This window comes from Emydura macquarii, unplaced genomic scaffold, assembly GCF_026122565.2.
Source record: "Emydura macquarii macquarii isolate MOO-44397 ecotype Brisbane River unplaced genomic scaffold, CSIRO-AGI_Emac_v2 contig_3692, whole genome shotgun sequence".
NCBI lineage: Eukaryota > Metazoa > Chordata > Testudines > Chelidae > Emydura > Emydura macquarii.
The window spans coordinates 11,604,637-11,620,017 of NW_027133829.1; the positions used below are offsets into that span (position 1 = coordinate 11,604,637).

Genomic DNA, 15,381 nt, shown 5'->3' on the forward strand with positions numbered 1-15,381 from the left:
ATTTTACACCCCCCCCCCCTGCAGAAAAGCGCCCAGGCTGTCCCTCCCTGGGGCCTGGCCAAACCAACGCCTGCGAGTATCGCGTCCTGGCCTGGGCCGGGGCAGGAGGCGAAAGTTGGGCTCTGAATTTAGGTTTTGTAAGACAGCGTTTTTCAAAAAATCAGCCTGGGCCCCGTGCAGAAGCAGCCGTGTGTGTTTGCCCGGCGCACAGGGCCGGAGGTGCACACCTCATCACACCCTGCGCCGCCGGACAGCAACTGCGCTTCCCCAACTCCCACCCAGCACCGCTGCGCGGCTCCGACCGAGCACAGGGCGCCGAAGGCTGGGACAGCGGCAGGGCGTTTTCCTTGCCTGCGATGAGCCAGGCCAGACCTGAACAAGCTGCATCCGGGGAGCTGGGGGGGGGTTAATTCCCTTTTCAGCAGCGAGGGGATGAGAGGGACTAGGCCCCCTGCCCTCCCTTGCTATTCCTTTGTAACTGGATCGTGTCCCTGTTTTGCCACGTTGTGGGGCGATACAGGCCGTGTCTTCGCTGTTAACCCACAGAACGACAGCCGCTCGTCTCTGGACATTTGGAAGTGGAACGCCGCTCCTGGGGCCAGCCCCTGGGACTCCATGCCACGTAGGACAGGGCAGAGTCCTTTGCCCCTCTGGGACTGTGCCAGCCCTGAGGCTGCCAGGCTTCCTCCTCCCCCACTGAAGCCCAGCCCAGTCGGACACTGGAGGGAGACGGGACCGAGCCCCGGATAGGAGAAGTGCCAAGGTGGAGGGAATTAACCAGCGGGGGACCAGACCTCTGCGAATTCCAAACTATCGCAGCCCTGGCAAAGTTAACAGTGGGTCAGGCCCAGACTGCTGCAGCTCAGCCTAGTGCCAAGGACGCCCCGTCACCTGGGGCCCCCACAGCAGGGCCCTGGCCCCCCAGGTGCACTCTGGACAGCCGGTGCACTCCAGGTAGGCTGGTTGCAGCCATTCTGACTAGCTGCAGTGGGAACAGAGCCTCCCAGCCCCTGCTGCTCCCCAGGCTGCATTTGATATTAATGGTTTGCACTAAAATTAACACCCATGAAGTTCCTGCTGAGACGCGCCACAGTCTGAGCCCAGGACTGGCTGAACGTAGTGCTGGGAACAGCTTCCAGCTGGCCTCCTCAGAGCTTAGCCCCAGAATTAAACCCCAGAATCCTGAACGTCCTTCTCCCTGCAGCTAGGAGAGGATCAGAGCAGGATGGAGAGCGGCACGGCCTCGGAGATGGGGTCCCGCAGCGAGCTGCCAGCCAGACATCGGCATGCCAGATGGAGGCTCTGAATTCCATGAGTGAAAGCAGAGTGGAACACAGCCCAGAGCTGTCTGCATCTAGCTTCATACACGATGTACCAGCCTAACCCCAAAATCTAATGCCCAAGGGGATGAGAAAAAAACCCGGTCATTTCTTCACACAGCCAAAATTATCACTTGTTCCAGGCAAACTAAATTGTAAAAGTGATTTTATCGATCTAAGCCTGTCTCCAATCACTGCAATGCAGCCAGCGCAGGGGTGAAACACAGCCGCTGTTAGACAGCTCCCAGCAACACCACATGGCCATTTAAAATGAAAAACCACCTCCAGTTGAAACCAGAGTGAAGTGATTTAACAGCAAGGCAATTTCAACTATTGATTTAGATGAGGCTGAGGTTTCGTAAAACTAATTTGACAATTTAGGCTATTGAAAATTTAGATGAAAACTTCTTATGAAGTACATAGTAACGGCTGTGGACTTCCTCCAATGCAAATACGGGCTAGGTATCTAGTCTGAATTTACACGACAACTCTTGGCAAAAAACACAAAACATTGGAAATTAAGGCCTCGATTCATGTAACTTCCCTCACAGGACTAGCCTCATTGACTTCAAAGCCACGGCTCGCCTGCCTGGACATAAGCACGTGCTAAATCTGTATTTTTATTCAAAACTTCTTAGCGGCATAAACCTGTCACTGCAAAGCCCAGTTCTGCCAGGGTTAACCCTGCGTGCGAGGGGAGGGCCATTTCCAGTGCAGGAAGAAAGGCACGGGGCCGTTTTTAGACACACAGGCCAGCAGTTCCAGTAGGGCCAGCTGTGGGTGGCACAGGCTGCAAGTTTGAGACTTAGGAGCACAGGACCTGCCCCATCCCAGACTGCCAGCCCGGCTGGAGGAGGGCAGCCTGGGGGAAGCACGGCCTCTCTTGCCTGGAGGAAGTTCCTATGGGGCGGGGGGTGTTGGTTGCAAAGGCAGCACCTGCCTGACTTTCCCGTTTGTGTCTCAGTTCTTCGCACAGCAAGGATGTTAATGAGCCCTGGGCTGGTTGGTTTGTTTGTTTGTTTGATAGCCCAAAGGAACATTTTAAATGTGAAGCTTCTTAACGTCAGAAAAAAGGACTAAAATCTGCCATGCGACTAACAGGCAGGAACCCAATTAGAGGAACAAGCACAAAACGGCCCCTTCAGCCATTTCAGAAAGGAAAGACCTAGCAGCATGGCACTGATCAGCTGAGCTAACACTAAATGAGCCTGCAGGAAATCGTTACAAGCCCAGAATGAGGAGGAACGTGGCTTCACGCCAGTGCCGCATCCCCTCCACCATCCCGCAGGGTCAGCGCTGCCCGAGTCGCCAAGGAATGGCGGGGGAGTAGCCCATGCCCAACTGCTCGACTTGTCATAGCCAACGAGACCAGCCGCCCGTGGATGAAAGGACCGGCTTGGCAAACAGCTGCCCCCTCCCCCAGCAAATGAACCCACCCCCAAATCCGCCCTGAACGGCAGGAGGTGATCAGATGAAACCAAGAATAAGCCACAGAGCGTAGAGCATTAACAAGCATTTAATAGGGGAACGTCCCACTGAGGCACGTCCGTGTGACAAGGACACATTACACGGCTAAATAAGGACAAAGATTAAAGTCACAGAGCACCCAGGCTCCGGGGCCAGCTTTGTGAGTGGCCGCTCTGGTTCCTAGCAGACGGGGCACTGGGCAAGCCCCAGCGAGGTGTGCTCCACAGGGCTGAGCTGGCACCCTCTGGTCTCTTGCAGTGCCTGCAGGTGGGCTGACAGTGCCCAGAGGCCCCACGGGCCCCACTGTCCACAGAAGGTGCTGCCAGGGTGGCTCTGGCCAAGTGGTTATAGTCCCTGGCGTCTTGCACTGAAATCCCCGACAAAGTCCCTGGAGAACAACCAATTTCTCTAAAGTTCCAGAGGGAGAGCCGTGTTAGTCCGTACACAGCAACACCCACCACACAGAACTCTCCTTTCTGCAGTATTTCTCTAGTATCAGGAAACCCCCCGACAGCGACAGCGGCAAGGACCCTGCTGGCTGTTCAGTCGGTCTCTGGCCCTGGGGAGTGTTTCAGTGGGTGGGGTGCAGCCAGGAGGTTGTGCTGTCCCAGGAGCACCCCCGAGATTGCTCTCCTCTTGGCCCAGCACCCCGTTGGACTGTCCAGCGTCAGTGCGACTCAGTGCCTGGGGATCCGGGGCCCAAGTGGCTGGGGGAAGCTGCACCTTCCAGCAGCTCCTCCTGCTCGCTCCAGCTCCCCACGCACACGCTGCTGCTTACTTAGTGCAAATAACGGTTTGCTCCCGTGTTAGGCTGTTACCTGCCCACCCACCAGTGGGTGTGGTTACAGGCTCTCTAGGGCCGGGTTCCTGGCCGGGTCTGCACAGGGCACACGTTACTGGGCGCTGCCTCGTAGCTGCGTGAGCCCCAGCTCCGTGTTAGTGACACTGCACTGCACACACAAGCCGTGTCCTTCCTGCACGGCCCAGGCTGCCTCTCTGGACTCTCCCTGGGTGGAACGCTGGTCAAGAAACACTCCCATAACCTTCACGGGACAGGCCACGCCATAGCCTCTGCCAGGTAGTAACTAGCACAGGCAGCCAGTGGCAGGGCTGTGGCAGGGCCATGCCCAGACCCCCAGAGCCCGTCAATCCACACACAGACCAATGTGCAGCAGCTCCCGCTAGGGAGGCGGGGAGAAGCAGGCTGGCACAGGCCTGGCCCAGGGCTCCTCTCAGCCGCTCGCTTTGCAGCCCAGAGGGATCTGAGCCAGGCCAGTCGGGATGCCAAGGGCCCAGCCTGTCAGGAGCCCCAAGCCGTATCTCAGTGGTCATAGGGAGGGGAGGGCCATGGGGTCCCAGAACATGATGCTCTGGCTTCTGCTGGGATCAGGACAGAGGAGAGCATGCCGGGACCCGTAATCTCCAAGGAGCACCCGGTGGTTAGACATAAGAGCAGGCCTGGGCCACAGAGCCACATGCTGGAGGCTGCCCTTGGCTGTCCTTCACGTAGCCAGTTCTATTTCCGTCCTTCCCTTGGGACCAACAAGCCTCTGCACTGTGGCAGCGCATCCAACCCCAGCCAGCATGGCGGGTTTGTGAGCCAGGCAGGATGCGGGGCTGATGCTGTTCAACGGGGCAGGACAGAGACGAACCTTTCATGGGCAGAAAAGGAGCTACGCACAAAGACAGGCACGTCCTTGAGCCAGGCTTCGAAGGGTGAGGAGAGGCTGCTCCACTCGCTGCTAGAGGGAAGGCCCCGTGCATGGCACCACTTCTGGGTCGTTTGAAGGGGAGTTAAGCCACTTGTCCTCCCCACCCCCCAAAATACCCCCCCATGCTGCCGTGGAGCAGTGAGTCACTTTGTTCCGAGAGGCTCAAAACTGCTTCCCTTTACAGACAGCTAGGAGGAAATGATTTTAATGAGCATAAATCCAGCACCCCCAACTGCCTCTCTTTTGGCAGCATTTAGGGACCCAACGGGGACTGGGACTCTGGCGTGCCTGGTTCCATATCCGCACCTCTGCCACTGTGCGTGTGAGCCTGGCATGTCGTGTGGCTGTGCCGGGCTAGCTCAGACCCAGCTCTCTGCTCGGAGTGCCCTGCCCGCGGCCACGCTGCTTCTCTGGCACTGTACGGCCAAGGCAGGAGTACAGGAGGCAAAACCCTTTGTGCATCTCAGGAAAGACGCATACAGGCAGCTTTAGCCTTTGGAGGGAAGTTCCAGACACACACAAAGCATGTACCACAGACAAAGCTACGGCTTCAGCTCGCCCCGTCCTTAACCCCTTCTTTCCTGTGACACCAAAGGCTCCCAGTATCACCACTTCCCCCACATCTGCAGTTCCACTGCCCCCTTCCTGGCGCTTGTCACACTGCATGGAGCAGGCCACATAGCAAATGGCCTCTACTCTGGGACCAGGAGCAGGAGCAGCAGAGCCGAGCAGTAAATGCATCCTTTCACACTGGGGCAACACAAAGCAAATTGCTCTAGGGCTCTTCTGAAAACCCGGGTGCTGACATATGAACTATTCACCAAGCGAAGTGGAACTCCGCTCTGCACAGCGAGGGCCTGCCCCCAGACTGGAGCCGAGCTCACAGCCCAACACATGAAGAACCGGCCAGGGACGGCGCTCTTGCAGATTAGGAGACCATTGTAATTGGATTGCAGTGATTATCTGCTGCACCTAGGAGGCTGAGACGTGTTTAGCTGGCTCCCCTGCGGATTACATCTTTATTTCACAGCGGTGATCCTATGCATCTCCATGTACCCCCCTGCTCAGACAGACATGTGGCCAGGGTATCAGCTTAGCAGAGCACTTCAGCTTAAGGAGCCAGACAGCTGACAGGGACCAGCTGCGAGGGGGGTTTATCTTGCATCTAGGTGATTTCGTCCCATCTACAGCTCATACAGAGCTCTGAGCCAAGATCCCGTCTCCCTCCCCGGCTCAGGGGGCAGCTCGCTGCCTGATTGGTCAGGCAGTCGGAAGCCCCTGCCAGTCTTTAAGGTGTATGTCTGAATACACAGCCTGCTGTCTGAATACACAGCCTGCTGGCCCCTCTGCGGTGCTACTGGCAGAGGGAGGGACGGAGCACGGGACACCTACCTGCCTCCAAACCACCGCTTGGAAAGCTGCTGCCATAGCTTCCAGCACACACCAAGCAGCATCCTCGCCCTACAGAGCTCCCACTCCTCACCTGCCCGGCTCCTGAACCATGGGCAGCCACATTAGCCCCAGACAACCTCTCTGGCCTCCCCACCTGCTCCCACAGAGCACGTAATCCACCTTTCACGTTAGAGCGTGGCCAGCTTGCTCAGCACACTAGAGCAGGGGTCCCAACCTTTTTGGCTCGAGGGCCACAGATATCTTTATAACCCTGAAGGGCCACCAGTCTCTGCCAGCAGCACCTCCCCGCCACTGCAGCCAGATGGAAGGAGTTCAGCCAGCATGCAGGCTGCCGCCTCGCTGATTTCCTGCCCCGTGAGCTCCACCTGGGTCCCTAGGCAGTGGCTCCCTTCTGCAGCCAGGGAGATGAGAGATCAGTGCTGCCCTCCCTCTGGCTCCAGCACTTTGCCCTGCTCCCTGCTACAGCCAGGGGGAGAGGAGTACTGATCTCCTGTCCCCTTGGCTGCAGTGCACCCGTCTTGTAGCCCCACCGCAACATGCTCCACCTGGGTCCTGAGGCAGCAGTTCCCTTCTGCAGCCAGGGGGAGGGGAGCGGCAGGCCACTTTTGGCCCCCTGGCCACAGGTTGGGAACCACTGCTTGAGAGAGAGATTGTTAAAGGTCATTAGCTGCCCCCTACTTGTCCTCCATAGACCTCTAGCATGGAAATAACAGGGAGGTGAGAAGTGCGGCGCTGTGGCAATGCTGAATCCGGCAGGCAGAAGGCAACCAATTAGAAAGGAGGCAGATCTTCCAATGCCCCACCCGTCTTGGCAATTAGCAGTGTTGGGAGAGGAAGCTCAGGGCATGGAGGTGACAGGTACATGGAAATGCAATCCACTCGCCGCAGTGAAACCTGCCTTCCAGCACCTCCCCTGCACGAGACACAGCCCTTTAAAGTATCCTCAAGGCTCCCTCTATAATTACGTCTGACCTTTAGTTAGAGACCACAGTCTGTTCCCTGAGCTGGTTACTGAAGACAGGTTTCACGGTGTGCTTTCTGTAGCCTCCTCTGAGTAGCAGAGTGTAGCAGGACTGCAGAACACCCAGACGACAAGAGTTTATTCTGGAATCTGTTTCTTCACCATTTGAATTTAAGACACACCCTCCCCTCACCCCCAAATCCCCTCGCACCCAACATTCCCCCCTATCCCCACTGCTCCCCAGGGATGGACATGGCCAAGCCAGGCCTGCAGCCTGTCAGGAAACAGACAATCCCTGGAGTTGGGGATGTGTGATATTGCAGCATTCCTCTCCCTCACTGATACCCACGCTGGAAAGACCACTTCATAAGAGCTGGTAAGACAAAGCTAGCTGCTGGGGTGCAGCTGAAAGCCTGACTCCAGTGGTCTGGTTTTCATGGGGGCAGGGAACAGAGACAAGACGAACCTGTTAAGAACTCAGGGCAGAAAAGCCAAACACATCAGCATGGCACGTTCCAAGGAAAGCTCAGAGCGAGAGAACCCGGAGCACTGAGCAAAACTGGCACCTGCCTTCTCACTGGGGTCTGCAGCCTTCCTCAGACTCCGGCTCAGACATACTGTGGTTGGTGGTTAGATAGTGGTTTGCCCATGTTAACATAAAAACAATTCAGTCTCCTCACTATTTTCGCAGCAGGCCCTTCGCAAGCCAAGCACTGGCGAGCTGGGTTAGGGGATCAGCAGAGACTGCAGCACTCGCTCCCCACAGCTTGCGACGCAGCAGGCGTTATTCACAGTTTACAAATCCAGGCTTCTGCCACACACGTAGGCTGGTGCCTGGCTGCTCAGATGGACGACTCCTTGGTGGGAGCTGCAAGGGCCTGTAGACGTCTACTGGAGTCCTGGGCCAGAGGAATTACAGCAATGAACACGCCTGAAACGCTGAGTGTAAGCGAGCATGAAGGGGTCGTGTGTCTCTCCCCCACAAGCCAAGCTCTCGGGGCAGCCCCAGTCTAGCGGAAGACCCTGGGTTTTACAGCTATTCAGCGTCTCCTGCGAGCTGTATGAACAAGCACTACAGGTCATTAATGGACGGTCATCCTCCCATGGGGCCTGCCCCACCGGCACCCAGCTCCTATCAGGCCTCAGCTCTAACACTACCATGCGGCCGCTGTGTCTCACTCGGTGTCCCGTTCCCCCCCCAACACACACACACACACACCCCTGTGGAGCTGGCTGCCAGCACAGACCTTGCAAACAACGTGCGTTTTCTTACCTGGGAAGGGCCTGGCAGGGGCTGACAGACAGCACTAGGAGCTGGGCTCGGCTCCCTTCACACGGGGCTTTTAACCATGCTCAAGAACAGCCCACGACTACCACCATCACATTCCTTAGCGGCACCCAAACTCTGCACGTTCAAGGGCCCCGCTGGCTGTTCACCAGGGGCCTGGCACAGTCTGGGTGCCCAGTGAGAGGCCCCGTGGCCCCTCCCCTCCCCACAGAGCTCAATGTGGAGCAGACTGCAGCAGCCTTCATCTTTAATACCCGGGGCACTGCAGCTCCCAGGACGCAATGAGCCGGAACGGAGCACTGCATGCTGGGATCAGTCATCCTGCAGGCCTCACTCCCATGTTCGAGATGAAGGCAGGCATAGAGCACAATGTAGAATGCAATGGGCTGCAGGCATTTACACGTACTGGGGTGGCGTGGAGGACAACGTGTGTGTATGGTACCTTGTGCGCGCGCAGAACTTCTCACCTCTTTCCTGCCCTCAGAAAATTTCAGCCTTGCTCGAGTCCCATAAGTTGCTGGAGATTCAGGAGGTCTCTGTAACTGGACAAGATTTAAATGGTGAGACAGACTCAGAAGGGTCAGAGGGAGCAGGGATAGGCAGAGAGATAAACTGACACCCCCACATCTTCCTTGCAAGTAGACATATTAAGTCCAAATTCACCCCGACTGGCACAGGACATGGTTTTACCCACACCGCACACGGACAGTGATCTGTATAGGGAGTGGACTGCCTTTGCCTTAAATGCGGATTCATTTCGATTAACCCACAAAACAGACCTCGACACAGCACCGAAGGAGTGAGAGGCAAGACACAGGGCTGGCCTGGGGGCCAACATGAAAATAATATGAATTCAAATTGGAACAGGTGCAGGGAAGGGCTCCTAGGATGATCAGGGGAATGGGGAGATGAGCTTCTGAAAGGAGACTGGAAAAAGCATGGCTTGTTCAGCCTAGCCGAATGCAGGCTGAGAGGGGATCCGGTTGCTCTCGATAAAGACATCAGGGAGCAGGTAAACAGCTGGGAGGGAGAAGAGCTGTTGAAGCTGGAAGATAACGTTGGCACCAGAACAAATGGGGAAAAACTGGCCATGAATAAACTGAGGCTGGAAATGAGAACAAGGTTTCAGAGGAGGCTGGTTCTGGAACAGCCTCCCAGCAGGAGCAGCAGGGCAAACAACCGAACTAGTTTGAAGATGGAACTTAAGTTTAGGATGGGGATGATCTGACGGGGTTTGCCTGCGATAGCAGGACCTGGACTTCATGACCCTTCCACCCTGTGCTCCTCACATGAACTTTCACCTCCGAGCGCGCCACGGCAAAGATCCGGGGGAAGTGGGAGAAGCAGCTTTAGGAGGAGTGTGAGAGTGAGAGAAAAGGAACAAGTCTGATATAACAGGGCAAACTATGGAGGACAGGGCAACCAGGACAGAACTTCACAGCACGACTGGCGCCAGAGGAACCCAGATGAGAACCAACACTGAACTCCAGGGCTGTCTCCATGCCAAGCCCTGGGCTGCACAAATGGCCCTCCCCAGAATGGCATTGTCTGGCCTCGTCTGATCATGGACAGATCATCCACAGGCCCAGACTCCAGCAGAGCACGTTGAAGAAAAGGGGCTTTCCATTCCCGTATTCACACATCCCACCTCCCCTCCAGGCAGTAACACAGCCCCAGGCACAACTCTTACCAGGCGGATGTTCTCTTTGCTGGCTCGCTGCGATTCTGGTGTGGGGTCCCTGCTTTTCCTTTCCAAGATCACTGGATTCCCCAGCATCTTCCGCTGAGTTTGAAAGAAGAGAGGGTTGTTTGCTAAGTGCTATGAGAGGCTTTAAGAGGTGAGGGGAGTGCTGGGACAAGATGAGGATTCTGGCTTGAAACCACAGCTTCACATGACCAGCAGATGAAGGTTGGGAAAAGAAGCAAAAAAGATTCCCCACCAAGGGACCAACTTGGAATCCGACCCAACAAGGTTTGCTCAGAGGAAAGGTGCGAGACACTTGCTTCGCTTTGCATGGGCAAAACATTGCAACTGAGACCAGAGCAGGCCGAGGCCCATTTAGCCGGATATCCTGTCTGACAGTGGCTGACACAAGCTGTTCAGAGGAAGGTGTGAAACACTCCCTAGTGGAACTAATGGAGTTACCTGCCCTCGAGGAAAGTTTCTTCCTCCAGCCATCAAGTGGTGGCTGCCTGGTGCAGGGTGTCTGTCCTCACACAGACATTAGTGTTACCCTTTCTAACGTTCCTGCAGACATGCTGATTATCTGGAGAAGCAGTTAATCCTTTTAAAAAAAAAAAATCTTACTAGCTATGAGAGCCTGCGGCAGTGAGTTCCACAGGTGGTCATGCATGGTGTGGAACAGTTGTATCAGTTTGACGTATGTTGTCTCCCAATATCGTTGCTCTCACGTCATGCAGGGTAACTAGAGCAGAGGCTTTTCTCTGCACCAGCCAGTATTTTAGTGTACCTCCCCCTGGCCCCTTTCTACAGGGAACACTCCCAGGCTTTTCAGGCTCTCCAAACCGTGTCACCTGTTCCTGGGTCCCTCTGCGCTGTTCCGGAGCCAGGTGACACAAACAGCACACACTCTCCTGGGGCCGGTGCCCCACTGGCTGATGTGGAGGATTTAAATAGTCTGTTTTATTTTCTGTCCCTTTCCTTCTGCACCTGAGCAGGGGGCTTCACTAAGCCGGACCATCCCAGCACTGCAAAGAGCCAGGCCTGAGAGAAGACCCGGGAGCTGCCCCGCACAACACAGGAGAGGGCAGCAGGTTGGGCCAGGGAGGGACTTCAGTCAGAGACCCGCAGCAGACAGCACTTCTGACGGGCAGGCTGCAGTTACCTTGATGAGGCCGCTGAAGGAACGGGAGCGCGTGCGCCTCTGTACCTGGGGCGTCGGCGCATCGGGCCCAGGAGTGAGAGTGCCAGGATGCTTATGGAACTAGGAGAAAACACACAGGGCTGCATGTTAAGTGTTATGCTATCTTCCAGTCACAACACCTCCAACTACCCTGCTCAGCTCCAGGCCACAGCACCCCCACAGTTCCCTCGTGGCCCCAACACCCGTCAATCTGCTCAGGATCTGATCAGCCTGCAGCCGTGCGCGTACAGCCCGCGGTGTGCTCCCTCGAACCTCCCGCTCCCTGAACACTACCTGCCGGATGAGCTTCTTCTTCTTCGCAGAGTCTGGCATGTTGTGGACATGGTGGAAGAGCTCCTTCAGCGCCTCCTCCGTGTGCTGCTGCGTCTCCCCCAGATGGGAAGGGTCCAGCCTGCTCCTCTTCTGAGACTTCAGGGGCTGGAGCTCCTTGGACCCAGGAGACATCAGCAAATCCAGGTCGTCCTGAGAAAGTTCAGAGGGGCATGGTCACGCGCCCACATCCCTACCTGCCCTAGTGCCGGCCTGCTGCAATCTGCAGGGTGGGATGCTCGGGATCCCAGAGAGCTACACGACTCCTTGCAAAACCCAAACCAACCATGGTGTCTGAGGGCCCTGCAGGAACAGCTGTGCCAGCTCCCCTGCCAGACTGACACCCCATTCCCAGTTCCAGAGCTGTGCTCTCCCCACCAGCTGTGCAGCAACGCTACACGAGCAAACCCCACCACAGAGCTGTGCCAAGCAAAGGGGGTGGCAGGGAGAAGGTGACCTTCACCATCTCTTCCCTTTCCCCTGGACACCACACAGCAGGCTGAGAAAAGCTTGATGCAGCTCTTAAACTCATCATTCCAGTTCCTTCAGCTAGACGGAGAAGGAAAAGTTTGCTGGAGAGTGAGGAGAGCAATTCTCTTCCCCTCCGCCCCCCATCCACAGGAGGGGCTGATCTCCAAGTCCCCCCTTGCTGCAGTAGCTTGTGCTGCCCCTGGACCAAGAGTGACCTGATGCGTTGCTACTGTGAATTGGTCAGGTCGGTTTGCATGGGCAGCCCAGAGATCAAGTATCTAGTCACTACACATACTGCGTGCACCTGGGGACAGATAATAGGCCTGGTGTTAGGTCTGAACTGGGGGCTGTTACGGTGTTATGTTCCAGCGCCACCCCTCTGCCCCCTTTGCAAAGGGCCTGATTTCCCCAGAGCCATCACCCGGATGATCCTGAGCCATGGCAGCTTTCCCAGAGACCTGCTAACTCCACCCCGCCCGCTCCCAATCTGGGCAGAGCCTGTTCTCGGGACTGTTTCAGTTTTCAGCTTCTCTCACTTGTAAAACAGTTGCACAGCACCAGAGTGACACAACTTCCTCCCTGCACCTGCCCCTTCCCCATGGGCAGGCACTCATCTGCTGTCCTCACCTTTGACGCGTGCACTCTGGACCCCAGGTAGTGCAGCCTTGCGCATTCCCGAATGTATGCTGGAGCCTGGGCAGGGGGGAAAGGCAGTGAGCACAGACAAAAGCTGACCCACGGGCCCTGGACCACACACCCCACCGGCCCCTCCACGCTCACAGGAGCCACCGGCTTCCAGAGCCTCTTCACTAGCGCTTTTCTCTGTCCAATGCAGTAACAGCGATTGTGTTACAATGCGCTTCTGCTAAGACAAAACCAACCCCAGTGGAACGGAGAGAGTCCAAGCAGCCCAACAGACGCTGAAAAGGGTCTTAAGTTCTTTCTCCATTTGGAGACAACTCACCCAGCCCCGGGCACCACAAGCCAGAGGCCTGACTCAGAGAGGAGTCGGGATGATGTGGTCTTGCAGAAAGAAATTGGGCATGCCGAGAGCAGAAGCCCCAGGCTTTGGAGACCCTTAGCACAGCTGGGGAGTGTGCTGGCTGGCCCAGACACAGGCTACCCTGCAAATGGACTCTGTCCGCCCCGAGAGGATCCGGACTGGTGCAGACAGCCCCCAGCAGTGTCCCACCAAACCACCCTGCACCTGCAGCATGCAGCACTGCGCCTCCCCTCCAGTCACAGCCTACCAGCTCAGCCCCAGCACCAGGAGAGGCTTCGCCCTGTGCGGGAATAAAAGAGACCGAGGGCATCCCAGCTGGATACAGATTCAGCTCCTCCCGCACTCACCCAGGGAGAGCCCCATGAGATGTTCTCCCCTAAACAGGGACCCTGGGATCCCCAGAAGTGGCAGCCCTTGTTAATGTCCCCTGTAAAACAAACCTGTTTCAGAGCCTGCCACAGCAGGGCCTGAACTGGCCTGCAGAGGGTGCTGTTACACCGCCCTGTGCTTTCCACCAGCCAAAGGCGGAAGGGGCCCAGTTCAGGCATCGCACACCCCTGTGCCTTACTTCTGCCAGGTCCCTGTTCTGGCCCGTCTCCTCTCATCACTACAGGAAATTAGCCACTTCTCAAAGTCACCTCTTTCCGGAGAGCACGCACAGCCGCAGCTCTGAGAGAGCCCCTCCAGGAAGGGCGTGTGCAGGTGAGCGGCAGAGCAGGGGGCCAAGGCCCTCGGGGGCACACTGACCTTGAAGAGTTTCTGCGAGTGTTTGATCATGAAGGTCACGCCGTTATTCAGCTGCGTGATATTCTCCTGCAGGTCGCTGGCTGTCACCTGGTGAAGGGGGGAAGCCCAAGCACAATTATTCGAAGAGGAGGCGGCTGGGGGTGCCGGACGGCTCTCTGGGGCAGTCCTTGTCCTGCCACTCCGCGCCCGTGCCCATAGGCAGACTGCTCAGAGCCCAGCCTGCAGAAGGACAGCCCAGTTCTCAGGCACCTGCACAGCTTCAGAGCAGCAGTTTAGCAGCAGCCACTGATGGCCCCGCACAGAAAGGACCAAGTGCATCACTGACCAGGCAGTTTTTAGACACAGCCAGAGCTGGGGGAATGTTCAGACTTCTTGGAAAAGAGGAAGTGACATACACAGGCTAGTCAGACCTAGGGCAGGCAGCAGCTCAATCTTGACCATCAGCTGCACCCACTATCCCACTCCTGTGGTCCCCCACGCAGCCTGGCCACCGCCTTCACTTCTGGCCCACAGCCCCGTCTACTGTAATCCGGAGTCCCCTCCCGGCTCCGCCCTGCAGTAGAACCCAGCTGTTGCTCCAGTGTTGCTTACATTTCTGGGCCACAGGATGTGGGGTGCAAACATCAGGGCCAGGTTGTGGGCAGACATCTTGTTCTTGTCCTGTTTCTTGGCCGTTTGGTAGAGCAGGTCCAGCAGCAGCTTGAGCAGGTTGCGATTGGGTGGAGGGAGGATCAGGAAGAGCAGCTGCAGGGCTTCGATCTGCCGCTCCTTATCTGGTGTGCTGGTCTTGTTCCCCTTGGCATCAAACTGCATCAGGTCTGCAAGCCGGGAGGCAGGAGCTGAAGGGTACTTGGAGCCTCTCTGGTGTCTGTATCCAGGAAGCTAGGCCTACACTGACCAGTTACCTTCCTCCATCCACCCAACTCTCCCTCCCCATACATCATACTTCTCCAGACACACCTTCCCTGGCTTCCTCACCCCTGGGTTCCCTTCCTGAACAGGACGTCGGAACCCTGGACCTCCCCGAGGTGGGCATGTTTAACTCCAGCCCTCCTGCCATCAGGGCTGAGAAGTACACAGGAAAACCCCCTTCTCATGCTATCCCTAGGGGCTGTTCACATTTTGGATCCCTCCCGTCCACGAGAACCAGTCCGTAAAGAGAGGGCCATCCCGGTGTGTGGCCTGTCAACATTAACCACCCTGGAGGTGGCTCGCTTAGCTCCCATTCCTTGTGTCGATCACTCCCCCGGTTGCCTACTGACCTGCAATTTTGAGGTGGGCATGGAAGTGCTTGTGTGTCAGCAGGGGCTCCGGTAATTCACCCAGGAACATCTTCAGCAGAGAGGCCACATCGTTGGAGTGAAACTCCCCCGATTCCAGGTCAATATCAGCCCCACTGTTCAGGGCATCCTTCAGGATCTGCTGCCGGATACTGTTCCCTGGCACCCGAAACAAGCCCTCCATTCGCAGATCTGCATGGCAGGGAGTGGGAGAGAGATCACTCACCATGAGGAGGGGGCTCAACCTCTGGCACAAGCAGCCCTCTCCCAATGTCCGTTCCAGCAGTCTGTATGGGATCCCATACAGAAAACCTTACTCAGCAGGCTATAACACCGAGACCCCACGATATGCCCTACGGCCCCTGGCAGAAGGAATGCATGGGAAATCAGAGGTAAGAGAAGGGCTAGGACAGCGGTTCCCAAACATTTTCCCTGCATGACCCCATTTTCAGATGTGTTGTTTCCCACTACCCCAGACAGCATGGAAGTTGCCGTTTAAAAATGGTGTCCTCCCTGCAGTATGACC

General features: G+C 56.6%; 1 protein-coding gene across 3 annotated transcripts in view; it reads right to left on the minus strand.

The window, feature by feature from the left end:
• Positions 1-5,234: 5,234 nt before the first annotated feature.
• ARHGAP19 (Rho GTPase activating protein 19) overlaps positions 5,235-15,381 on the minus strand; it is a 43,235-nt gene continuing 33,088 nt past the window's right edge. Inside the window, exons 4-12 of one of the 3 annotated variants that reach the window (XM_067537186.1) lie at positions 14,838-15,047; positions 14,167-14,393; positions 13,576-13,662; positions 12,453-12,518; positions 11,319-11,507; positions 11,007-11,105; positions 9,851-9,943; positions 8,628-8,696; positions 5,235-7,771 (exon numbers count right to left, since the gene is read on the minus strand). In XM_067537186.1, the coding sequence (XP_067393287.1) occupies positions 7,715-7,771; positions 8,628-8,696; positions 9,851-9,943; positions 11,007-11,105; positions 11,319-11,507; positions 12,453-12,518; positions 13,576-13,662; positions 14,167-14,393; positions 14,838-15,047 (1,097 nt within the window). In that variant the 3' untranslated portion in view covers positions 5,235-7,714. Of the gene's footprint in view, positions 7,772-7,830; positions 7,930-8,627; positions 8,703-9,850; positions 9,944-11,006; positions 11,106-11,318; positions 11,508-12,452; positions 12,519-13,575; positions 13,663-14,166; positions 14,394-14,837; positions 15,048-15,381 lie in introns of those variants that run through there. The other 2 variants (XM_067537185.1, XM_067537187.1) reach the window with 2 other exon arrangements.